The 26445-nt window shown below is 43.6% G+C and overlaps 1 protein-coding gene and 1 long non-coding RNA gene across 10 annotated transcripts in view; both read left to right on the top strand.

Annotated features, from left to right (window-relative positions):
• The window catches only part of MEF2A (myocyte enhancer factor 2A), a 243760-nt gene extending 240138 nt beyond the window's left edge, over nucleotides 1-3622 (top strand). For 5 of the 9 annotated variants that reach the window (XM_040342339.1, XM_040342338.1, XM_040342335.1 and 2 more), the window contains one exon: nucleotides 3145-3550. In XM_040342339.1, coding sequence (XP_040198273.1) covers nucleotides 3145-3550 — 406 coding nt within the window. Of the gene's footprint in view, nucleotides 1-3144 lie in introns of all 9 variants that reach the window. The other 4 variants (XM_040342336.1, XM_040342342.1, XM_040342337.1 and 1 more) reach the window with 1 other exon arrangement.
• Nucleotides 3623-14086: 10464 nt separating this feature from the next.
• On the top strand, nucleotides 14087-18322 carry LOC120931154. Its single transcript, XR_005747831.1, has 2 exons — nucleotides 14087-14448; nucleotides 17798-18322. It is a non-coding gene; the product is annotated as an uncharacterized LOC120931154 (long non-coding RNA).
• The last annotated feature ends 8123 nt before the right edge of the window (nucleotides 18323-26445 follow it).

Raw genomic sequence — 26445 nt, 5'->3', positions numbered from 1 at the left:
AAACCTGGGTAGCCATCATTGCTTTGCACAAAATGGGATTCACAGGCAAGGATATTGCTTCTACTAAGTTTGCACCTAAATCAACCATTTATCGGATCATCAGGAGCTTCGGTGAGAGAGGTTCAATTGTTGTGAAGAAGGCTTCAAGGAGCCCAAGAAGGTCCAGCAAGTGTCGATCCATCTCCTACAGTTTATTCAGCTGCGGGATCGGGGCACCACCAGTGCAGAGCTTGCTCAGGAATGGCAGCATGCAGGTGTGAGTACATCGGCACGAACAGTGATGAGAAGACTTTTGGAGGATGGTCTGGTGTCAAAAAGGGCAGCAAAGAACCCACTTCTCTTCTGGAAAAACACTAGAGACAGACTGATATTCTGCAAAACGTACAGGGATTGGACTGCTGAGGAGTCATTTTCTCTGCATACCCTTTCCGATTGTTTGGGGCATCTGGGAAAAAAAACCTTGTCTGGAGAAGAAAAGGTGAACGCTACCATCAGTCCTGTGTCATGCCAAGAGTAAAGCCTCCTGAGACCATTCATGTGTGGGGGGCTTCTCAGCCAAGGGAGTGGGGGGCTCACTCACAATTTTGCCTAAGAACACAGCCATGAATAAAGAATGTTACAAAAACATCCTCCGAGAGCAACTTCTCCCAACCATTCAAAAACAGTTTGGTGATGAACAATGCTTTTCCCAGCATGGAGCACCTTGTCATAAGGCAAAAGTGATAACTACCGTATTTATCGGCGTATACCGCGCACTTTTTTCCCCTTAAAATAAGGGGGAAATCGTGGGTGCGCGATATACGCTGATCCCCGCTTCCCGCGCTGTGTTTGAACGCCGCGGCCGACATATACCCGAGCGCAGTACACTCGGCCAGGCTCGGCTCCCCTCGCGGTCACGCCCTGTGCCGCCTCCTAGCCTTAATGCGAGAGGAGCCGAGCGTGCCCGAGTGTACTGCGCTCGGTATATGTCGGCGGTGGCATTCAAACACAGCGCGGGAAGCGGGGGATCGGCTCAAAAACAGCGCGGGAGAAGCAGGGAGGACACCACCGAGGCCGCAGACGGACAAGGCCGCCAATGGACGCCGGGCAAGACCCATACGAGGGGCATTCAAACTGTGAGTATTTTCTTTTTTTCAGGAAATTTCCCTTCCAGGTTGGGGGTGCGCGCTATACGCCGGGGGGGCGCTCTATACGAAGATAAATACGGTAAGTGGCTTGGGGAACAAAACCTCTAACTTTTAGGTCCATGATCCCCAGACCTTAATCCCATTGAGAACTTGTGGTTAAACCTATTAAGAGGTGGGTGAACAACAAAAAAAACACAAACCCCAAGCATTGATTATGCAAGAAAGGACTGCCATAAGTCAGGATGTGGCTCAGAAGTTGACTGACAGCATGTCAGGGAGAATTGCAGAGGTCTTGAAAAAGGGTTAACACTGCAAATATTGACTCTTTGCAGAAACGTAATGCAATTGCCAATAAAAGCCTTTGACACTTATGAAATGCTCGTAATTCTACTTTAGTATACCATAGTAACATCTGACAAAAAAAAATCTAAAAACACTGAAGCAGCAGACTTTGAAAGTTAATATTTGTGTCTTTCTCAAAACTTTTGGCCAGGGCTGTAGTACTTTTCCATGTTTCTACTATAATTTTGCTCAATTCGTAATCATGGATGACCGTCTACTGCCTTCATAATTAAAAATGACGTGCATCCACAGACATGACGTCATTTAAATATATTACCTGGAGAGCCGATAAATTCAATTACTCAAATCCGGCAACGCTCACCTCCACTTATTCGCAGTATGATCCCAATAGGGGTGAATGGGTGCATTGGTTGGCGTGAGCGGCCTCCTTAAAGTGGATGTAAACCCACTCTCATCCTTTCTAAACTACTGCCATAGTGCTGATCTATAAGGATATACATGTTATAAGAACTGAAAAACTGCAGATTCTGTGGGTGGATCTGTTGTCTGTCTGGAGCTCTGTGGGTGGAGTCGTGATGTCAGTAGACTCCCCGCCCACCTCTACACTCCCCTTGTCAACATGCATTTTTTCCTGTGTACTCCTTACACACTAAATTATGCTATGATCAGTAACATCCAGTCAAAATCCAGAAAAGTAACCACATGACTTTAGAAAAGAAATGGGTGTGGGAATAAAACAAATAATGCCTGTCTCCAAGCTAGTGCATGAGATATGTAAATAACCTGTCACTCACAGCAAGGGGGCGGAACGGACCAAGGTTTTTCTCTGTAAGTTCGTTTGATTTCACTGAACAATAAAGAGCTGGATTATCTCTGTGTGGCAAGACTGGGCACAGATGATAGAAAATCTTTTACTGTACATTGTGACATAAAAAAAAAAAAATCGGGTTTACATCCACTTTAAATACCCGGTCTGGAATTTTCTTTTGGGCCCTATGTCCAACTTCAATATCCTGCAGGCTCGACCCTCCAGATCCAGGAGGACTAGATACATGGCCATACCTAATTTGATACTCAACGCAACTATTGTTTTCTTTACTATGAATGTACTTAAAGCGGAGTTCCACCTAAAAATGGAACTTCCGCTTAACCCACTCCTCGCCCCCTTACATGCCACATTTGGCATGTAATTTTTTTTGGGGGGGAGTGGGGGCTTCAGGAGAAGGGGACTTCCTGTCCCACTTCCTCCTTCCGCCGAGGGGCTGGAAAGGCGATTAGCTTAATCGCCTTTTCACAGCCCCTCCCTGTAGGCGAGCGCCTGTCCAATCAGACGGCGCCGCTCGCACATGCACAGTGGGTGCCCGGCCGTGAAGCCGAAAGCTGTCACTGCCGGGTGCCCACACTAGGAATGAAGACGCCGGCCGGCGAGGGGGGGCGAGGAGCGGAGCCCCGGCCGGCGCGTCGCTGGAGCAGGTAAGTGTCTGTTTATTAAAAGCCAGCAGCTACACTTTTTGTAGCTGCTGACTTTTAATAAACGTAAAAAATGGCTGGAAAACCCCTTTAAGCTTTTATATGATTGTACTTGTGTATCTTGCTTTATGTCGAGTTTCTTGTACAGTGGAATTATTAATAAACATATTGAAACAAAAGAAATAAAAAATTACGTGCATCCACCTTCTTTCATTTATGCAATTTTTGTCTTTGTATTTTACAGGGCTGGCGGGCAGCTATCTCAGGGTTCAAACTTATCCATCAATACCAACCAAAACATCCACATTAAATCAGAGCCGATCTCTCCTCCACGCGACAGAGTGACCTCCACTGGGTTTCAACAACAACAACAACAACAGCAGCAGCAGCAGCAACAGCAGCAGCAGCAACAACAACAGCAACAGCAGCAGCAACAACAGCAACAGCACCATCAACCCCAGGCTCGTCCTGAAATGGGGAGATCTCCTGTGGACAGCCTGAGTAGCTCCAGCAGCTCCTACGACGGGAGCGATCGTGAGGATGTTCGCAACGATTTCCACTCTCCTGTCGGCATGGGAAGAAATCCCAACACTGAAGACAGGGACAGCCCCTCCATGAAACGAATGAGGATGGATGCCTGGGTGACATAAAAGGTTTTTCTGTGCTCTTCTGTGGCTGAGCTCCATGCATAGAAAAAACTGTTTCCTTTTCCCGGAGGATGCAGAACCCTTTATATATATATATATATATATATATATATATATATATATATATATATATATATATATATATATATATATATATATATATAATTAAAAAATATATATATATAAAAAGAGAATTGTCACACACGCACAAGTCTCATCTTTGTGTGTCTGTGTGCTCAGTTGTGTTTAACACAAATTCTATCAGGTACCTGCTGCAAATGACTGTATACAGACCTACAACATTACATGGCAATGTGGCACTTACATGGAGTTTGACCCTTTTTCCTGGAGAGTAAAATCTGAATCTTGTACTGTATCACATTGAGACTGCAATAGTAAAGGGATGTGTTTTTTTTTTTTTAAATAGAGAAAATGCGTATCTCTACGGTTGTAAGGCCCTTTAACCACCGCGACTGACTTGACATCTCCTTCTGCCAAGAGGTTTATACAGTACAAAGCTATCTGTCCTTAGCCCCTTGTGTGTAGGCAGGCCATTTAAAGACGTGGCTTTGTAGCAGGAATAAAAACCCGAAAGCAGGAAACAAAAGAAAGCAATAGTGTATATGTAAATGTTTTATCCTACACAACCATGCCCCCCCCCCCGCTCACAGTAGGAGTATATGAAGGGCTTAAGCCACACAGTCTATTTTTGCACGCTCAACACAAAACGCAATCGTAAAAGGGAGACTGGAGGTTTCTTGTCAAGTGTGTGACTTAAAAAATATATATATATATATATATGTGTGTATATATATAATGGGGTTTCAGGCGGAGCATGAGATTTTTTTTCTTCTTAAAGATCTATACGTCTAGCCGCGTTTTTAAAGAAAAAAAAAAGTAATATATTAAGTTATAATTGGAATATGTTTAAGAACATTTCTTTTTACATTCATACCTTGAAAAACAAATAGAGAACTGATTTTAGCTTGTGTATATTTTATATTATAAAAAAAAAAGACCCTTATGGATTAATGACTATATATATAAAAAGTTCTATACTTTTGAACATGTTCTGCAATGAATTATTTATATAAACCAAAGCTGTATGTTGAGCTTTTTCCTTTTTTTTTTTTTTTTTTTTTGTAGACTCTAGACTGTAATTCCTTGATTTTTATATATTTTTTTTTGCTTTGAAAGTAAAAAGAAAAGTTTAAAAAATATTATCTGCAGAAAGAAAAAAATAAAATAATAATAAGCCATGATATAACTGTATGTATAAATTAAACTTTGAGCCAAACTCTTGTTCTTTTGTATAGAACATCCTAAATATTTCACGACAGGGTGTAAGTACCAATGTATTGTATGTTCACCAAACCGATTTTATATATATATATATATATATATATATATATATATATATATATATATATATATATATATATATATATATATAATATTCTCTCTATAGATATATAGATCTAAATTACGGATTACTGCCAACTTGAAGTGATGACGGCAATATCCAAGTAGAAAAGTATAAGAGTATTTAATGTGTAATGTACAGTTTTGTCAAATATGCTGTATTCCCTCTTGGGTGTTATTTGCTAGTACTGTTACTACACAACTCGCTTTTTTTTTTCTGAGAGTTGTATAAAATTTGTTTTGTGGTATTCAAAGTGGTGTGTTTTTAATCTGACTTTAATACTTAATATTCCATGCGCAGTATTGTGGCAAAATAGGCAAAAATATGGATGCCTGTTAGAAACCAGAGCTCAGGTTGAAGAACTGCCTTTGATTCTTTTATAAGATGGCACATTTGAGCAACTTAGACCAGAACCTTTAGAGAACTGCACCTCTTGTGTAAAACATACAATAGGACTTTGATATAAATTACTACAACCAGTTGAGCGATGTTGAATCTCAAGCCCTTTTTTCCTTTTCCGTCATTTTTGGACAGTGTGGAAAAGGGATAAGAACCTCTTTCAGATCCTTCAAGTTGGGAAGATTTCCCTTCACTTTCTTATTACCGTATATACGCGAGTATTAGCTGAGTTTTTCACCACATTTTTGTGCCTGATCTCCCAGACTTCTGGGACCCGGTACCAATCATGGCACACATATAGCCCCACTCTTACTCTACAAGTTTGCAAAGTTTGTTGTCCGAAGGACCTACGGCTGGGGAGCAATGATTTTTCAAAGCCGGGCATCCCTTCCATAGACTACCATGTTAAACGGTCATTTCTCTGGTAACTTTGGGGACCCGGTGCCGGCCGTAGGTCCCCTGGACCCAAAACGTGGCACACATGTAGCCCCAGTTCTCCTCTACAAGTGTCTGGGAGACCTATGGCCGGGGAGCAACGTTTTTTTCAAAGCTGGGCCCCCCTTCTAGATACCCCCATGTTAAACGAAAGTCTAGGCATGGGCACAATGAGTCATGGACACAGTGAGGAATGCACACGGACACAGTGAAGCAAAGTAAGGGACAGTGAGGCATGCACATGGACACCCTAGGCTTATACTCGAGTCAATACGTTTTCTCATTTTTTTTGTGGTAAAATTAGGTGCCTCGGCTTATATTCGGGTCGGCTTATACTTGAGTATATATGGGTGGTGACAGGAGAACACAATAGCGCTGCGGGAGGGATTACCAAATCAACGCTAACACTGTTGATGTGGGAATCGATCAATTTGCCTTCCACCTGTGGTGGAAGGAAAGAAAACTGCATAATCTGTGGGCTGCTTAAATCTATCCAATGGAGGACACAGACTGCAAAGGAAACGCTTTTTAGAAGAGTGGAAAAGCGTTAGAACCACTATCTGCGTCTTTACTACTGCGTATGCTCCCTTTTGGAGACATTTCTCCCTAGTTTGTCTCAACTGGTAGCACAAGGGCAGGAAATTAGGAAAAAAAGTGCAAAGACGCACTAATAAAAACCCATTTCATCTCCAGTAGAAAAAGACTATAGAGTTCTTTTGTGTAGAGCAGTGGTCTCCAAACTGCAGCCTGAGGGCCAGATTCAACCCTTTGCTTGCTTTTATCTAGCCCTTGAGACACAATTTCATCCACTGATAACAATGGGGCATTGTTCCCCCCCCTCTGACACCAATGATGGGTCATAATTCCTCCTAATGACACAAACTATGAGGCACAGTTCCTCACAATAACACCAATAGTGGGGCAAAATTTCTCCCAGTAACGTTTTTTTTTTCCCCAATAGATTTTTATTCAAAAGTTTAACCAAGTACAGAAATATATATATTTGTTATTGAACAGATATCAAAAAAGGGATGCTTCCTCCAATACAATCAAGGGCCTGAGTATTAGCAAGACCCAAATAAATGAGCCTAACACACTGGGCCTCCCTAATGAGGCGTCTGTTTTCCAAGAGCATAAACTCTGTGAAAGTAGTCACCCTATGACAAATTAAAAATAAAGGCATATCTTTTAAAGAACATCACATTAATAGTTAGTCAAAGGGTAACACGGTTACATTTAAAGGGATAACGATAGGGATTATTTTCATTACCTCAAGGCTCAATGCCTTGCTTCCATAAATAAATTGAAATGGGAAAGGCTCTATGGTCCTTCCATATGCATCCATATTAAGAACAGCAGTTAGAAGAAAGGAAAATGAGGAAGTAGAGAGCAAGAAAGAGGAAAGAAGAACAGAAAACCGTCCCCTCTATCTGGGTTCTCGACTGCAGGGTGCCCCAGGCCCTAGGCAGCCTGGAGGTATTTAATCCAGGGGCTCCATAACATCGGGATCTTTCCCACTGCCAATGGCCGCAGTCCAGCCCCCTAAAGTCTGAATTATACAAAAAAAAACTAGTCCTTTGTTTAGAAAGTTTGAAGACCCTTGATGTACAACATTCCACTTGCTGACCAACGTGTATATAAAAGTCCTGTCAGCAAGTGGTTATTAGAAGACCGTGGCTGACCTTGGTACTGTTTTCTCAGCTGGTGAATGACTGTTTTGTAAAACTGATCTGGGAAGCCGTCAATGGCGCCGTTGTGGTCAACAGTGGTTCCAGGCCCTCCTGTTTCTCTGGGAAGCCCAGAACCACAGTAAGCATCATACAGGGGAGATGGTGGCACATCCATTCCCTGGTCTCCTCTGTGATGAATGAACCTGGAAGCAATGATGATTCCACCACTTCTGGGTTCAGAGTTGTTATTCCCTGGCTGCCAGGGAAGCAACTAATCAACTGCTTTAGAGGGCAGGGAAGACATTGGGTAAAACTTTTGCAAAACGTTACAGGAAAAGCATGTTGGGATTCAGATTTTTTTGTTTTTCCCCTTTTTTTTTTTTCTGTGCCACACTTGTTTATACTTGGTGTGTTTTAATCAAGAGAGATCACCAGCAATCAGTGAAATGATTGCTGTTGTTTTCATTATTTCCACTGGAACTTTATATAATTGTACAATATGTGAACCCGTACAGTGCCTGGGTTCTCCATATGTGTAAAGTCCAGGTTTTTTCTAATATTTTTTTTACTATCAATATTTGCTGGATCTGCATTTTATGTTGAGCAATGACTAAGCACTAGCCTAAACTTGACTAGTGTTCTTTAATGTAAAACGTGTCAGTTTCTGCTGTAATGACATACATATTTTTGTGTACTAGGCTTATATGTAAACCCATATTTAATCAAAATTGATTTACCTTAGCAGACTTGGTTGAGTAAGAGATTGCCATGCACTAAAGTTCCCCCAAAAATCGAATTTTTAGCAATGCAGAGCACCACAACACTAGTAGTAGCAGTAGTGTGTTACTGTGTGCTGCAAGACAGGTTAAAAGTAGAGGTGTGTTGGAGTACCATTCAAAATAAATGGCCTTAACACAGTGGTGTGAATTTAACCTAAAAAATTGTCAAATATATATTTTTTTAATGATGATTATGTTGTTTTTAAATGCGACCTAAAAACAGATTTATAAAATATAGGGAGTGTTGCAAGCACCAATGAACCAACCCACACAGGGGAGGTCACAGATACACAATACAACTGACGATCCACAAACCTAACCTGATAGTTTACGCTCCAGTCTGCAATGCCAGGGGTATGTGGTAAAGCCTCTCCTCTTATCAGCTTTTCTCAAAACTTTCAACACAGGTACTCTTATAACTTTCCGGTCTAGGGGAACCCCTACTAAAAATGAGTCTACATCTCATGTTACATTAGTGTTAGGGTTGTCCCGATACCACTTTTTTGAGACCAAGTACAAGTACCGATACTTTTTTTCAAGTACTCGCCGATACCGAATACCGATACTTTTTTTTGAATGTCATGTGACAGTGGGGTTTTTTTTTTTTTTTTTTTTACACAATTTTTTTTTTACTATTTGTTTTTGGGGGGAGAGCGGCACGGAGGGGGACAAGACGGCACAGGGGAGAGCGGCACGGAGAGGGACAAGATGGCACGGGGGAGAGCGGCACGGAGGGGAACAAGACAGCACAGGGGAAGAGCGGCATGGAGAGGGAGAAGACAGCACGGGGGGAGAGCGGCACGGAGGGGGAGAAGACAGCACGGGGGAGAGCGGCACGGAGAGGGAGAAGACAGCACGGGGGGAGAGCGGCACAGAGGGGGACAAGACTGCAGGGGGGAGAGCGGCACGGAGGGGGGCAAGACAGCACAGGGGGAGAGCGGCACAGAGAAGACTTGTAACTCCCCCCACCACCCAATACCTGACTGCCCAGGTATCGGGTGAAGCATCGGAGCATTTCAGCCGAGTACAAGTACTCTGGAAAATACTCGGTATTGTTACCGATACTAGTATCTGTATCGGGACATCCCTAATTAGTGTGATGGTCAATGGGAAGAAAGCTCCTTACACTTGTGGTCATTGGGAAGAATTGCCCCTTACAGATGGATAAAAAGATCAATGGTGTCAGTGGGAACTTATCTGAGAGGCAGAAATCGCTCAATGCTTGTGGAACCCTGGTTGAGAAACCCTGTATTGGAGACACCTTAGAGCCGTGATGGCGAACCTTGGCACCCCAGATGTTTTGGAACTACATTTCCCATGATGCTCAACTACATTGCAGAGTGCATGAGCATCATGGGAAATGTAGTTCCCAAACATCTGGGGCGCCGAGGTTCACCATCACTGCTTTAGAGGGTGTGGCAGATACAAGAGGATTCAGGAAGCCTCCAGGGAAGAATGATCAATATTTAAGTCCGAATGTTCACTCTTGCCCGGTCACAAATTTGTACTCCTAGCCCAACGTCGCCTTCAAGATAGGATATTGTCTGTCTCCCACAAGTTTAAAAAAAAAGAACGCAATTCCTTTGCAAGACGGCAGTCAGACACGTACAGTTGAAGTTATCTAAAAATGGATTTTGAATTTTATTTTTGCCACAATGCTATGCATGAAATAATTAGAATGTGCAATGGTGAAGAAGAGACATTCAGTTTGTACAGGGGTATTAAGATATGGATGCCTCTCTTATACAATGACCTTCCCCCCCCCCCCTTTTACTGTCTATTATTCTTGTGTGCCTTAAAAATTGGCTGTGCTGACTGTATTGTTGTCCTATGCAGATGATTCCTCTTTAAGTGGAAAATTTCAGATGAAAACTTTAATGAAGCTGCTCAGAGCACTGACCTGCAAAATAATGAGCTGCTTCAACAAAAACCATCCCATTTCATTAATTTTCTCCAAAAAGGTCAAGCATTCTATTCATAACTAAAGTGTTTTTTGATTGGAGCTGCTTTTTGAAAACTCGAGCAAAGAGGAGTCGAGGTCTCACCCGTAATAACCGCAATCCATGTTTTAATTTCCTTTCGAACAGAATGGTTATTATGGGCGTCCGTTCTATCCTCCCTATGTGCTGGTTTTCATAATTCAGTTCCTTCACCATGTTTGTGAATATTGATTTGGAATGGAAGACGGTTGCTTTCTACTTCCAATACAGAATTCTTGTGAAATTTAGTCTTGTATACAAAAAAAAAATACAAGTGGCTTTGTTTATACTATATACATTTCCCTATAGAAGAAGAAACCATTTAGGCTTCAGCGAGTCCATTGTATATGCTTTATTTTATCGTCACTTTTGCACCAAGCGCAAGCCATGGTTTGTGTATTTTTATTCAATGTGACTCCAGAGAAATTTCCTGTGTTTTGGCTGAAATAACTGACAAACATGCATTTCAGCGTGTTGAGTAAAATCTAGATTTAAACACTGCCGTTTTTTTATTTCATTGAAAAAAGTTTGTGTTTGTGGATTCAGCTGTGACTAGAGGCTTTTTTGACTGTGGATCAGCTGTGTTTCTTTGTCTGTTACAGTGAATTTTTAAAATAAAGCCTCTAAAATAAAATACGTAAACACTGTAGTTGGTGGTACCAGCATCCAGAAATTTGAGTATATAGAAATCGGATCTTTGGACCCCAAACCAAAGAGCCAAAGGAAGGGGGGCAATTGGACTATTACGGTACCAGTAAGTAGATGAAATCAATTGTAGAGATACAGGTATAGAACAATTAATTGAAATGTTATTAATACTCACTTGAACGCTCTACCAACCAGAATCCGATTGGAGGTAAACCACCTGGCCTTCAGGAGAAAGATCAAGACCCATCTCTTCTGAGGGCCCAGGGAATGGATACCAAGCGCCCAGAGGCGATTCAGTTCACATGTGTTGCGCTATATAAGTTTCTCACTCACTCAACGTCAATAAAACACATAATAGTGTATAGTTTAAAAACTTGGCGACATGCCATAGTATCACCAGTATAATCCCCAAAGGGGGAAGATCACAGTGGGATTGAGGGTCACGACAATCGTCTCAACTAGTTTCGTGGCCAGTTGCCGCTTCGTCAGGAGAATATCTAAAAGACCCTGCCGGTCGAGGGCAACAAGGGTCACCAAACAGGGTCTCCCACGGTGACCAGGGGGGACGTGCATGTAAATGGACCTACTTCTCTGAGTATAAGGATGTAAAAATAAGGGGTCCCGGGAAGAGAAACCCAGCTAGAGCTGGTGCTGAAACACATGTTTACACAGCAAAAGGTCGGCAATGGTGATGAGTATATGTGGAGAGGGGGAGCATAATAAGTCCCTAGGTAGCAGGGTAATAAGGGTAGCCAATGACGCTGTGTACTTGGTGAAGCCACAGTAATCCCAGGGTCTGGCGTCCATTGTTAACGTATACTTACCGCCACATATACTGGTGCTGAAACAGATGTTTACACAGAAAAAGGTCGGCAATGGTGATGAGTATATGTAGTGATGAGTATACATTGGCAATGGACACCTGACCCTGGGGTTACTGTGGCTTCACCAAATACACAGTGTCATTACCCTTATTACCCTGATGCTACCTTGGGACTTATTATGCTCCCCCTCTCCACATATACTCATCACCATTGCCAACCTTTTGCTGTGTAAACATGTGTTTCAGCACCAGCTCTTGCTGGGTTCCTCTTCCCGGGACCCCTTATTTTTACATCCTTTTACTCAAGGAAGTTGGTCCATTTACAGCCGTGGGAGACCCTGTTTGGTGACCCTTGTTGCCCTCGACCGGCGGGGTCTTTTAGATATCCTCCTGACAAAGTGGCAACTGGCTGCGAAACTAGTTGAGATGATTGTCGTGACCCTCAATCCCACTGTGATCTTCCCGCTTTCGGGATCATTATACTGGTGATGCTATGGTGTGTCACTATGGGGAAGATCCAGAAAGAAATACATTGGTGCAGCGTATCAGAGATACACTACGCCGCCGTACCTTACCTGGCGCATTTTCGAATCCTCAGCGAGTTTGCGCCGTAAGTTACGGCGGCGTAGTGTATTTCTGGCGCCGTATTTCAAATTGGGCGGGTTGGGGGTGGGTTTCATTTAAATGAAGCGTGTCCCCGCGCCGAATAAAATGCAGATGCGTCGTTCCTAAATTTCCTGCCGTGCATTGCGCTAAATGACGTCGCAACGACATGATTTTTTGAACTTAGACGTGACTTGCGTCCATCCCTATTCACGGACGACTTGCGCAAAAAAAAAAATTCAAATTTCGACGCGGGAACGACGGCCATACTTTAACATGGCAAGTCTATCTATACGCCCCAAAATAGCAGCTTTAACTATACGCCGGAAAAAGCTGGATAGAGACGACGTAAGAGAATGCGACGGCCGCGCGTACATTCGTGAATCGTCGGAAAAAGCTCATTTGCATACCCGACGCGGAAAACGACGGAAACTCCACCCAGCGGACGACGAAGTATTGCATCTGCGATCCGAAGGCATACGAAGCCGTACGCCTGTCGGATCGAACCCAGATGCCGTCGTATCTTGGTTTGAGGATTCAAACTAAAGATACGACGCGGGTAATTTGAAAGTACGCCGGCATACTTGCTCTGTGGATCTGCCCCTATGTTTTTAAACTATACACTATTATGTGTTTTATTGATGTTATATTAATAAAATTGCAATTAATTGTTCTATACCTGTATCTCTACAATTGATTTCATCTACTTACTAGTACCGTAATGGTCCAATTGCCCCCCTTCCTTTGGCTCTTTGGTTTGGGGTCCAAAGATTCGATTTCTATATTTGTCTGTTGCAGTACGCCCGTGAGGGTCTTATGGTATGTTCGGAGAATGACACAGGACTGTTGGTAGGTTTTTCTATGATATATGAAGGATGGGGGTTGGCCCTCAGCAGCTAATATGATGTCAATTTCATTTTCCAACATGATCACTTGGGGAAAAAAAAAAGATGCATGCCAACTCATTGTCCATGTACTAAGTCAGCCTTTCTCAATCTTTTTACCATGGAGGAATCCTTGAAATAATTAGGTTTCAGGGAATCCTGGGATACAACAATGCTTTCTTATATCTATAGCTCATGGTACCTTTACATCATGATCAGAAAGTGTGCATATACTGTAAATAAAAGAATATATAATGTGTTTTTTAATTATCATATTTGACATCCAAAGAGGATAAAAAATTTTAACACCATTTTGCCATGAGGCAAAATTATTAGTAGTAATAACCAGAAATGACAGGAATTATCGAAATGTCCAGAAAAGTGAGGATGAGAATGGTAATTTTGTAGTGTTGCTTTAAATTGGGGGTCAGTGAAAGAAGGACCTTCTTACGTTTTGGGTCAGTGGAAGAAGGACCTCCTTAGGACGTTGGAAGAAAGACTGTCTCGCGTTTGAAGTTAGTGAAAGGTAGACCTCCTTATGTTTGGGGTCAGTGGAAGAAGGACATCCTTAGGTTGGGGGTCAGTGGAAGAAGGACCTTCTCAGGTTGGAAGTCAGTGGAAGAAGGGCCGGCTTATGTTTGGGGTCAATGGAAGGACATCCTTAGTTTGGGGGTCAGTGGAATGAAGGACCACCTTACATTAGGGCAGTGTTTCTCAATTCCAGTCCTCAGGCCCCCCCAACAGGTCAGGTTTTCAGGATTTCCCTCAGATGAAAAGGCTGTGGTGATTACTAAGGCAGTGAAACTGATCAAATCACCTGTGCAAAATAATGGAAATCCTGAAAACCTGACCTGTTGGGGGGGCCTGAGGACTGGAATTGAGAAACACTGCATTAGGGTCAGTGGAAGGAGGACCTTCTTACGTTGGAAGTCAGTAAAAGAAGGACCTTCTTATGTTGGGGTCAGTGGAAGAAGGACCTCCTTATGTGGGGGAGTCAGTGGAAGGACATCCTTAGGTTGGGGGTCAGTGGAAGAAGGACCTTCTCAGGTTGGAAGTCAGTGGAAGAAGGCCCTCCTCATTTTGGGGGTCAGTGGAAGGAGGACCTCCTTATTGAGGGTAAGTGGAAGAAGGACCTTCTTACATTGGGGCCAGTGGAAGAATGACCTCCTTACGCTGGAAGTCAGTGAAAGAAGGACCTCCTTACATTGAGGATCAGTGGAGGAAGGAACCTTTTTATGTTGGGGGTCAGTGGAAGAAGGTCCTCCTCATTTTGGGGGTCAGTGGAAGGAGGACCTCCTTATTACATAGTTAGTCAGGTTGAAAAAAGACACAAGTCCATCCAGTTCAACCACAAAAAATAAAAAAACAAAAATTAAAAAACACAGTAAAATCCTATACACCCAACTCCATTCCCACAGTTGATCCAGAGGAAGGCAAAAAACCCCAGCAGAGCATGATCCAATTTGCTACAGCAGGGGAAAAAATTCCTTCCTGATCCCCCGAGAGGCAATCGGATTTACCCTGGATCAACTTTACCTACAAATCTTAGTATTCAGTTATATTCTGTACATTTAGGAAAGAATCCAGGCCTTTCTTAAAGCAATCTACTGAGCTGGCCAGAACCACCTCTGGAGGGAGTCTGTTCCACATTTTCACAGCTCTTACTGTGAAAAAACCTTTCCGTATTTGGAGGTGAAATCTCTTTTCCTCTAGACGTAAAGAGTGCCCCCTTGTCCTCAGTGTTGACCGTAAAGTGAATAACTCAACACCAAGTTCACTGTATGGACCTCTTATATATTTGTACATGTTGATCATATCCCCCCTTATTCTCCTCTTCTCAAGAGTGAATAAATTCAGTTCCTCTAATCTTTCCTCATAGCTGAGCTCCTCCATGCCTCTTATCAGTTTGGTTGCCCTTCTCTGCACTTTCTCCAGTTCTCCGATGTCCTTTTTGAGAACTGGTGCCCAAAACTGAACTGCATATTCCAGATGAGGTCTTACTAATGATTTGTACAGGGGCAAAATGATATCTCTGTCTCTGGAGTCCATACCTCTCTTAATACAAGAAAGGACTTTGCTCGCTTTGGAAACCGCAGCTTGGCATTGCATGCCATTATTGAGCTTATGATCAACTAAAACCCCCAGATCCTTCTCCACTACAGATCCCCCCAGTTGTACTCCCCCTAGTATGTATGATGCATGCATATTCTTAGCCCCCAAGTGCATAACTTTACATTTATCAACATTAAACCTCATCTGCCACTTAGTCGCCCAATTAGACAGAGCATTGAGGTCGGCTTGTAAATTGGAGACATCCTGTAAGGACGTTATTCCACTGCATAGCTTGGTGTCATCTGCAAAGACAGAAATGTTACTTTTGATCTCAGACCCAATATCATTTATAAATATATTGAAAAGTAAGGGTCCCAGCACTGAACCTTGGGGTACACCACTGATAACATTGGACCATTCAGAGTAAGAATCATTAACCACGACTCTCTGAATTCTGTCTTTCAGCCAGTTTTCTATCCATTTACAAACTGATATATCCAATCCTGTAGACCTTACCTTACACATGAGCCGTGTGTGCGGAACTGTATCGAACGCTTTTGCAAAATCCAAATATATCACGTCCACAGCCACGCCTCTGTCCAGGGTTTTACTTACCTCTTCATAAAAGGAAATCAGGTTTGTCTGACAACTTCTGTCTTTCATGAATCCATGTTGTCTGCTGCTTAAATAGTTTTTTTCCAGCAAGAACTCATCTATGTGGTCTTTTATTAATCTCTCCAGTATCTTCCCAACTATAGAAGTTAGACTAACAGGTCTATAGTTACTTGGTAAAGACTTTGTTCCCTTTTTAAATATGGGCACCACATTGGCCCTGCGCCAATCCAGTGGTACTATTCCTGTCTTTAATGAGTCCCTAAATATTAGATACAGTGGCTTTGAAATGACAGAGCTCAACTCACCTAGGATCCGTGGATGGATGCCATCTGGTCCAGGTGCTTTATCCACCTTTATTCTGTCTAAATATTTCTGGACCATATCACTTTTAAGCCATTGTGGATTTGAGGCTGTGTCACTCCCACCCCCATTTTGGACATGAGCTCCCCCATGCTCCATTGTATACACAGAGCTGAAGAAAACATTTAATAAATTTGCCTTCTCTTTGTCCCCAGTCACCCACTCTAGATTATTTTGTAAGGGGCCTACATGCTCAGACTTCGCCTTTTTACTATTAATATATTTAAATAATTTTTTGGGGTTTGTCCTACTATCTTTTGCAATCTGTCGTTCGTTTTGAATTTTTGCATCCTTGATTTCCTTTTTGCATATCCTGTTATATTCTTTGTAACATTTAAACAACACTAGTGTTCCTTCATTTTTATATTTTTTAAAAGCTACTTTCTTTTTGTTTATAGCTTTTTTAACTTTGACCGTGAGCCACATAGGTTTTATTTTTAGCCTTTTAAACTTATTGCCCATGGGAACATACTTTGCAGTGAGGTTCCACACAGTCTTTTTGAAGAATTCCCATTTCTGTTCTGTGTTCAGCTGTGCCAATAGTCCCTCCCAGTCCAAGTCCTGGAGAGCAGCCCTCATCCTTGTAAAATTTGCTCTCTTAAAATTTAGTGTTTTAATATTTCCTGTATGTATTTCTTGCTTATAGTTAATATTAAATGAAATCATGTTATGATCACTGCTACCTAGGTGTTCCTTTATCTGAACATTAGTAATAAGCTCTGCATGGTTTGAGATTATCAGGTCCAACAGGGCATCATTCCTAGTTGGGGCCTCAATAAACTGCACCATAAAATTGTCCTGCAATAGGTTTTTAAATTTTTGTCCTTTAACTGTCCCAGAAGTGCCATTAATCCAGTCAATTTCTGGGTAGTTAAAATCCCCCATTATTATCACCGTCCCAGACCTTGCAGCCCTTTCCATCTGTGCAAGGAGCTGAGTCTCCACCTCCTCATTAACATTGGGTGGTTTATAACAAACTCCAATGATTAATTTTGAGGGTATGTGGAATGAAGGACCACCTTACATTAGGGTCAGTGGAAGGAGGACCTTCTTACGTTGGAAGTCCGTAAAAGACTGACCTTTTTATGTTGGGGTCAGTGGAAGAAGGACCTCCTTATGTGGGGGGGGTCAGTGGAAGGACATCCTTAGGTTGGGGGTTAGTGGAAGAAGGACCTTCTCAGGTTGGAAGTCAGTGGAAGAAGGCCCTCCTCATTTTGGGGGTCAGTGGAAGGAGGACCTCCTTATTTGAGGGTAAGTGGAAGAAGGACCTTTTTACATTGGGGCCAGTGGAAGAATGACCTCCTTACGCTGGAAGTCAGTGAAAGGACCTCCTTACATTGAGGATCAGTGGAGGAAGGAACCTTTTTATGTTGGGGGTCAGTGGAAAAAGGCCCTCCTCATTTTGGGGGTCAGTGGAAGGAGGACCTCCTTATTGAGGGTAAGTGGAAGAAGGACCTTCTTACATCGGGGCCAGTGGAAGAAGGACCTCCTTACGCTGGGAGTCGGTGAAAGAAGGACCTCCTTACATTGAGGGTCAGTGAAGGAAGGAACCTTTTTATGTTGGGGGTCAGTGGAAGAAGGAAATTCTTACGGTGGGGGTTTGTGGAAGAAAGACCTTCTTACATAGAGGGTCAGTGGACTAAAGGCCCTTTTATAATGGTAATCAGTGGAAAAACGCCCTGTTACATTGGCAGTCAGGGTAGTACATACATTATTTGGCTCTGGTCCCACACTGGTAACTAAAGGAAATTCTTAAGGAACCCTTAGTACCTTGGTTGAAAAAGGCTGGACTAAGTACAGGAACTCATAAAAAAAAGAATTCAGCTCTCCAAAGATTGATAAAAGATTTTTTGGTTGCTATAAGTTACCACACTGCACTTTTCTGCTTTTTGGAATACCTTCATTTTTCTTAGTGTTCACATTTGGCAATCTTTTATAATGGAAGAAACTATTATCACAAAATATAATCTTCAGCAAAGTTTATTGAAATATGGTAATATTTTAAAGCGTTACTACAGTGTGCATGCATTTACTTGAAAATATGTTCCACCAGCTCTTCTGTGTTGATATCACAATGTGAGAGCTCACTTAGAATTGGCATATGTTGCTTAAAGCGGGAGTTCACCCATTTATTAAAAAAAAAAATTTCTCCCCTTAGATTCCTGCTCGTTCGGTCTAGGGGAATCGGCTATTTGTATTAAAATATGAGCAGTACTTACCCGTTTTCGAGATGCATCTTCTTCTGTCGCTTCCGGGTATGGGTCTTCGGGAGCGGGCGTTCCTTCTTGATTGACAGTCTTCCGAGAGGCTTCCGACGGTCGCATCCATCGCGTCACTCTTAGCCGAAAGAAGCCAAACGTCGGTGCGGCTCTATACTGCGCCTGCGCACCGACGTTCGGCTTCTTTCGGAAAATCGTGACGCGATGGATGCGACCGTCGGAAGCCTCTCGGAAGACTGTCAATCAAGAAGGAACGCCCAGGAATCTAAGGGGAAAAAGTGCCCTCTAAGGGTGAACCCCCGCTTTAAGGGATCATGTCAAAGAAAGGAGTATGGACGCTGCCACTAATGACTTACCGTATTCGTGAAGTTGTGTGTCCCTGTGGCGATCATCCTCATTCTTGCTTCAGCTATTGGGTTGCTAACACAAAGTATCCACATTGGGAACCCTGCCATGGGTGGCAGCATTGCCCCACTTTCAAAAAAAACAAGTCTACAATAGTGATTCTTATGTTTTAATGGCTTCAATTTAAGCAAATCTGTAAGTTTTTGGTGAAGAGGATAAAGCAGTTGACGGTTCATATTGCAGATACACTTTGGGCCCGGATTCACAAAGCACTTACGCCGACGTATCTCGAGATACGTCGCGTAAGTGTAACTATGCGCCGTCGTATCTATGCGCCGGACTCTGAAACCAAGATACGCCTGAAAATAGGCTTCATCCGACCGACGTAACTTTCCTACGCCGGCGTATCGTGGGCGCAAATTTACGCTGGCCGCAAGTGGCGCTCCCATTGATTTCCTATTCACATATGCTAATGAGGGAGATACGTCGATTCACGAACGTACATGTGCCCGGTGCATAATATACGCGATTTACGTAAGTCGTACGCCCGACGTAAAGTTATTCCCCATATATGAGGCGCAAGTCATGCAAACGTATGGACCAGGAAACACAGCCGTCGTATTTTACGTCGTTTACGTAGTACGTGAATAGGGCTGGGCGTAGGTTACATTCACGTCGCAGGCAGTGATACGTTGTATCTTAGGGAGTAGTTTCAACATAATTCTGAGCATGCGCACTGGGATACGTCCACGGGACGGCACATGCGCCGTTCGTTTAAAGTACTTCTATGACGCTTGGCCCATCATTTGCATGGGGTCACGCCTCATTAGCATGGCTCACGCCCACTACCACCTACGCTGGCTTACGCCGAGGAAACCCAGCGTATCTTTAACAGCGAGTGGGAGCGAGTGCTTTGTGAATCCAGTGCTTGCCTCTGTGCGCTGCGCCGGCGTAGCGTAAAAGAGCTGCGCTACGCTGGCATAAATATGCGCCAATGTATGTGAATCCGGGCCATGATTTCCAAAAGTATTGGGACACCTGCCTTTACGAGGAAATTAACTTGAATGGCATCCCAGTCTTAGCCCGTAGGGTTCAATATTATGTTGACCCACCCTTTGCAGCTATGCCCACTTCAACTCTTCCTGGAAGGCCGTCCACGAGGTCTAGGAGTGTGTCTATGGGAATGTTTGACCATTCTTCCAGAAGAGCATTTGTGAGGTCAGGCACTGTTGTGAACATGAAGGCCTGGCTCACAGTCTCCGTTCTAATTCACCTCAAAGGTGTTCTGTCGGGTTGAGGTCAGGACAGTCAAGTTCCTCCACCCCAAACACGCTCATCCATGTCTTTATGGTCCGTACCGGACCTCACAAATGCGCTTCTGGAAGAATGGTTAAACACTACCATAGACACACTCCTAAACCTTGTGGACGGCCTTCCCAGAAGAGTTGAAGCTGTTATAGCTGCAAAGGGCGGGGCCAACTCAATACTGAACCCTACGGACTAAGACTGGGATGCCATTAAAGTTCATGTGCGTGTAAAGGCAGGCGTCCCAATACTGTTGGAAATCTAGTGCATCTTCTGATAGCAAGTTTTATTTTTAGCGCACCTGTCTACCCCCTACAATTAAGAGACTTCTGTAAGGCAAAAATAAGCAGACTTCTCATGGACCCACTCCTCATATTGGATGGCCACTTTAGAGACAAGCGGTGGGTCATAATACGACCAAAGGATCTAGCCACTTTATGAATTATAAAGTGCTCTGGATGTGAGGGGTACAGAGTAGAAAATAACTTCTAGCGTATATTCTTGCAGAAGAGATAGCAACCTTATCCCTGACACGTATTATGCTCTAATGTAGCCTTTCTCAACCTTTTTAACATGGGGGGACCCCCTGCTAATATGTCTAAAGCTCACAGTATATTAATGCGATGGTCACTGGGAATAATGCTGTGTACATTTGTGGCCTTTGAGAATAATCCCTCCTTTTACGTACATATGGCTACGTACAGATAGTGGTTACTTATCTGGGGGGAAAAAAGAAGTTGCTCATTACTCAAGGACCCCCTATGAACCTCTGGAATAAGCCTAGGGTGCCACGAAATCTTGGTTAAGAAAGGCTGCTCTAATGAGTTAAAAAATTGCTTTGCTTTATAAAAATGTTGACATTTCGGAAACCTAACCTTTAATATTGATCATGTCAATTTTTTTTCTACATAGTGTTAAACAGGCTTTATCCTTGGGCATGACTATGTACTAATGAAAAATTGCATTAAAGTGGAGGTTCACCCTAAAAACTAATTTTTAACATTAGAGGCAGCATAGTAAGGGCATATACTTTCGGCAGGTTTTTTTTCTCCGTACTTACCTTTTATATTTTGATTTGGTCCAGGGCTTCTGCGTTCTGATGACTCCGGGACTGGGCGTTCTTATCCCTGCCTCAGGGTTCCGATGATTGACGGCTTGTGAAACAGGTGACCTGTCGCACATCGTGCGTCACCAGATTTCCGGAAATAGCCGAGCTGCGAGTCGGCACTATGCGCCCGCCGTGTAGAGCTGACTGCGCAGGCGCTGTATAGTGCCGACTCGCAGCTCGGCTATTTCCTGACATCTGGTGACGCGCGTTGTGCGACAGGTCACCTGTTTCACAAGCCGTCAATCATCGAACGGAAGGATAGGAACGCCCAGTCCCCCAGTCATCGGAACCTGGAAGCCCTGGAAAACAGAATATAAAGGTATGTACGGAGGGAAAAAAAAACGCCGGAAGTAAATGCCCTTACTATGCTGGCTCTGCTAGATGTAATATTAAAAAAAAAATTTTTTTGGTTGAACCCCCGCTTTAAGTATCAAGATCAATCTACAGTAATGACTTAAAGCGGGGGTTCCACTGTCTGTCGTTTTTTTTTTTATGTTAATTTAACTGTTTGAATGTAGGCAAGCTTGTACTCGCATGTTTAAGCTTCCTACTCCTCCGCAGTCTGAATCGGCAGCTCTGAATAATTTATAAAAATTCCTGCAGGCATTTTCCATTTTGCTTGTGGGCAGCGTGAAGCCCACAAGCAAATACTTCCTGGAAGCGAGTAAAATCCCTCGATTTCGTCGTTGGGCGGTGTGAATCGTCTCCTGGGAAGCATGACACTGCTCCCAGGAGACATTGCGAACTAGTCCCAGCAAACACTGGGGCGCTGAGAATTGTAAGACACGCCCACTCCCACGGGAGGGATACCCGGAAGTGTCTGCAATCAACTGCAGATGCAAGGTATTTATATGCTAGAAAAAATAATGCATAGCGAAATGTCTATGTACTTAGGCCCGGATTCACGTGGGGCGGCTCTACGTTGTGCGGGCGTATCGTATTTACGCTATGCCGCCGCAAGTTAGAGAGGTAATTGCTGTATTCACAAAGCAATTGCCTCCTAAGTTACGGCGGCGTAGCGTAAATGTGGCGGCGGAAGTGTGCGTAATTCAAATTGTGAAGAGGTGAGCTTGTTTTATGCTAATGAATCGTGACCCGACGGGATTGACGTTTTGAACGAACGGCGCATGCGCCGTCCGTGGACGTATACCAGTGCACATGCGTCGGATAGAATGCCTAAGATACATCGAACACTGCCTATGACGTGAACGTAACTTACGCACAGCCCTATTCGCGTACGACTTACGTAAACAACGTAAAAAGATACGCCTGTTCCGACGTCAATACCTTGCATGGGCTGTGCCACCTAGAGACCGGCTTTATCTTTACGCCAGTGTATGGCTTACGTAAACGGCGTAACTAATTGCGACGGGCGTACGTACGTTCGTGAATCGGCGTATCTTGCTCATTTACATAATTCGATGCGGAAAACAGCGGAAGCGCCACCTAGCGGCCAGCGTAAATATGCACCCAAGATACGACGGCGTAGGAGACTTACGCCGCTCGTATCTTGGCTAAATTTAAGCGTATCTGGTTTCCAGAATACGCTTAAATATACGCCGGCGCAAATTCGGACTTACGACTGCGTATTACTGATAAATCTTTAAGAATCTGGCCCTTAATGAGCTGTTCTGGATAAGCTTGAGTTGAGATTTAGGGTGAACCTCCGCTTTAAGTTCTCTTAAAGCCAAAGTTTAGTCAAATCGTTTTTGAAAAAATCGGCACAAGGGACATTACTTGTAAAGTGTCCCTTGTGCTGGCAACCCAAAACATCCAAGTGTATGAGTCTTTATTTGCTACAAGGTGACCACAGAAAATGCTATGACGAGGCCACTGGCCGAAACGCGTAAGCTGTTTCATCCTGATATCACCTTGTAGCAAATAGAGACTCGTACCTTTTGGAGGTTTCAGGTTGCCTATTTTCATTTACATTTTGTATGGGTGGCTGTAAGACACTTGAAGCCTGAACACCGAATTCTCAACTTCTTGTTAGTACTTTGAGCGTTGCTTTTTTGTCTATTACACGTGTACATCATGCTGCTGGCTGCAGATTTAGTAACTGTTCCAAACTTTGATACCCCCCCCCCCCAAACCTAAGGCCCCATGCACACAAGACGCCGGTAAACTCGAGTTCAGAGTTTTGCGTTTCAAAGCTTTGAGAGGGTCTACAATGTCTTTGTTATGAACGCTGATAGCCGCAAACGCGGTAAAACGCCGTGAAATTTTCGCGGCAAAAATGGGCGTTTTAAATGCCGGTTTTTGCCTTTGAAAACTTGAGTTTACATGTGTTTGCATTTGCTTCTCGTGTGTATGGGGCCTTATGTTCCAGTGCCATGGAGGTCATAAGTGATGAGAAATATGTCATATCTGTCTATCCATAGAAGCTGTACCATAGTTTCTATGCATTTAAAATGATCTATGAATGGAGATGGCAGACATTTTATTTATCCAGACGGCCTCTATTCATAGATGGCTTTTCATTCATAGAAGCTATGCATGGAGAAGGTTGGTGGGCATAGTTGGCACTATTACAGAGTAGTACGTATGACAGGTCCTTCGGGTCTATTAATCCCTATGGGACCAGAAGATTACAGTGGTGGGTGTGCCAGAAGCACAAAGGATACATTAATTTGACTCAAGTAAGGTCCATTGTACTGATTTTTTTTTATGCTTTTTTGACTAAACTTAGGCATTATTATTATTATTGCATTACACAAACTGCAAGTATGCGTCTTATTCTATAAATCGGTCCCTGTAGATCCTAGACCAAGGCTGTACACAGAACCAAGGCTTGTCCCCAAGATGACATGAAGTCCACCCCCTCCAAGCACTAATTATTTTCTCTGTCGTCCTACTGTCAGATGTGTGGCCCCGTACACACGTCAGAGGAACTCGACGGGCAAAACTCATAGTTTTGCTCCTTGAGTTCTGTGTGAAGCCGCCGAGGATCTCGGCAAGCCATTGAACAATGAGGAAATAGAGAACATGCTCTCTATTTGGCTCGACGAGGAACTCGTCGGCTTCCTCGGCCGAAAGTGTACACACGGCCGGGTTTCTCGGCAGAATTCAGCTCCGATCGAGTTTCTTGCTGAATTCTGCCGAGAAACTCGGTCGTGTGTACGGGGCCTAAGAGCCTTCTTGGAACTGGAGGGATGCAAAGTGCGAGGAGGGAATTGGCAAGAGTGAACCCAAGGCCCTACGTTCAGCCTTGGCCTAGAATCCAAAGGTGCTCCGCAGGGATCATTTTCAGACCAACAGATCCTTGCAGGTGTTTTGTCAAGCTAGTTCCCCTATCATAATGGTTCCCTGCTTGACAGACGAAGCTCATGGAAATCTCCGAACCTGATCAGCTGTACACGGCGCATGCGCGGCATCCAGGCTCATTCCTTAACATCCCCGTGGACTTGGACGATGTTAAAAAAACGAGCCAGGAGGACGTGAGGCCGACTGGCCACTTACAGCGCATTCCAAGTCGCCCTGGACCTGTTGCTACAGCTGATCGGGTTCGGTGATTTCCATTGGCTTGGATTGCACCTGCGCAGTCAAGGGGGGAACCATACCGATAGGAGGAACCATTTCGGCAGATCACAGGCACCACAAGGTACCCACACTTCAGCACTTTTGTAGGCCAGGTCCAGTTCACTCCAAGGATCATGTTTGCAGTAGCTAGACAGCCCTTCTTGCATTTCTCAAGGTCAAAAATGATTGCATTAAATTCTGGATAACTGTCTGTTTTGTTGCATTGTATGGGGTGACATTGGATTAGGCCTGTTCATCAGTTCCCCTGTCTTATGAATTATTTTCAACAGATCCCATATCTGCTCACATAAAAATACATTGTAAACATTGAACTTTCAGGATGTTTTAAAAAAAATATATAAAAAAATTAAAACATGGCGAGGATTCGGGTAAATGAAATGCAAGACTCGGAATTATGATCAGAAGACAAATCTTTACACACGGAGACGGAGAACTGTCCGCGTGACATTAAGTGGATGTTGTTGGCAAAATGCTGTTTTGTTCTTTGCAGACATTGAATTCATTGGCGACAGAAGCTGGACTTTGTCGCAGTCACTTTAGTGTAAAAGGGAATTAAATCATTTGAAACTTGTAAGAATTTGCTCCAGGTGTGTTATTTTATCTTTATTATACTTAATGGATATACTTGTGACTTTTTGTTAAATGGTTATATATAACGAATAGAGATTGTAAAATATTTGTATCCTGCATTCACTAAAGTAAAGATAATGGCTTTTACTGTGCACCCTCCTGCATCGTGTCGTCTTTCTCCTGAACCATTCTGTAACATATTCACACGTTTGTGACTTTAGCGCGGTGAAAGCTTTTGCAAGGACGGCACTTCTACTTTTCTGGTGAGCAAGACTATGACTTTTTATTTACTTTATTTTGCTAGACGGTTTCAGTTTAAAGCGGTAGTTCACCCTGACCCACATGATGTTACCATCGAGACAGGCATTGTAGCGCGAGCTACAGTATGCCTGTCCCGATTTTTTTAACCCCGTACTCACCTCGTAGTCGTCCATCGTAGATTTCGGCTCCCGCGGGGAATGGGCGTGCCTATGGAGAGGGAGGATGATTGACGGCCGGCCCTGGCACGTCACTCTCCCCGAAGACAGCCGGAGTAGGTCTCGGCTCTTCACGGCGCGTGCGCACAGGCTATGCGCACGCGTCGTGAAGACCAAGCCTATTTCGGCTATTTCCGGAGAAGCGTGACGCGCCAGAGCCGGCCGTCAATCATCCTCCGTCTCCAGAGGCACGCCCATTCCCCGGTATCTTCGATGGACGACTACAAGGTGAGTATGGGGGGAAAAAATTCGGGACAGGCATACTGTAGCTCGCGCTACAGTGCCTGATTTAAAGGTAAAAGAAAATTTTTTTTTTTTTTTCCTGTCGATAGGGTGAACCCCCGCTTTAATAAATGTAACCCCATGCAGATATAAATGTAAAGAAAGGATCACCACTCAAGGATGTTAATTGAAAATCTCGGCCTGGATTCAGATACAATTGCGTATCTATCGCGGGCGTAACGTATCTTGGATACGTTACGCCGCCATAACTTTGGGCGCAAGTTCCGTATTCAGAAAGAACTTGCGCCCTAAGTTAAGGCAGGGTAACGTATGTGGTCCAGCGTAAGCCCGCGGAATTCAAATTCTCCATGCAGTGGGCGTGTTGTATGGTAATGAAGGCTGACCGCGCATTTTTTTTGGCTAACGGCGCATGTGCCGTCCGT

Source organism: Rana temporaria, chromosome 3 (genome assembly GCF_905171775.1).
Source record: "Rana temporaria chromosome 3, aRanTem1.1, whole genome shotgun sequence".
Classification (NCBI taxonomy): Eukaryota; Metazoa; Chordata; class Amphibia; order Anura; family Ranidae; genus Rana; species Rana temporaria.
Note: the sequence above shows the minus strand (reverse complement) of the source record. Positions and strands in the feature narration are given on the sequence as shown.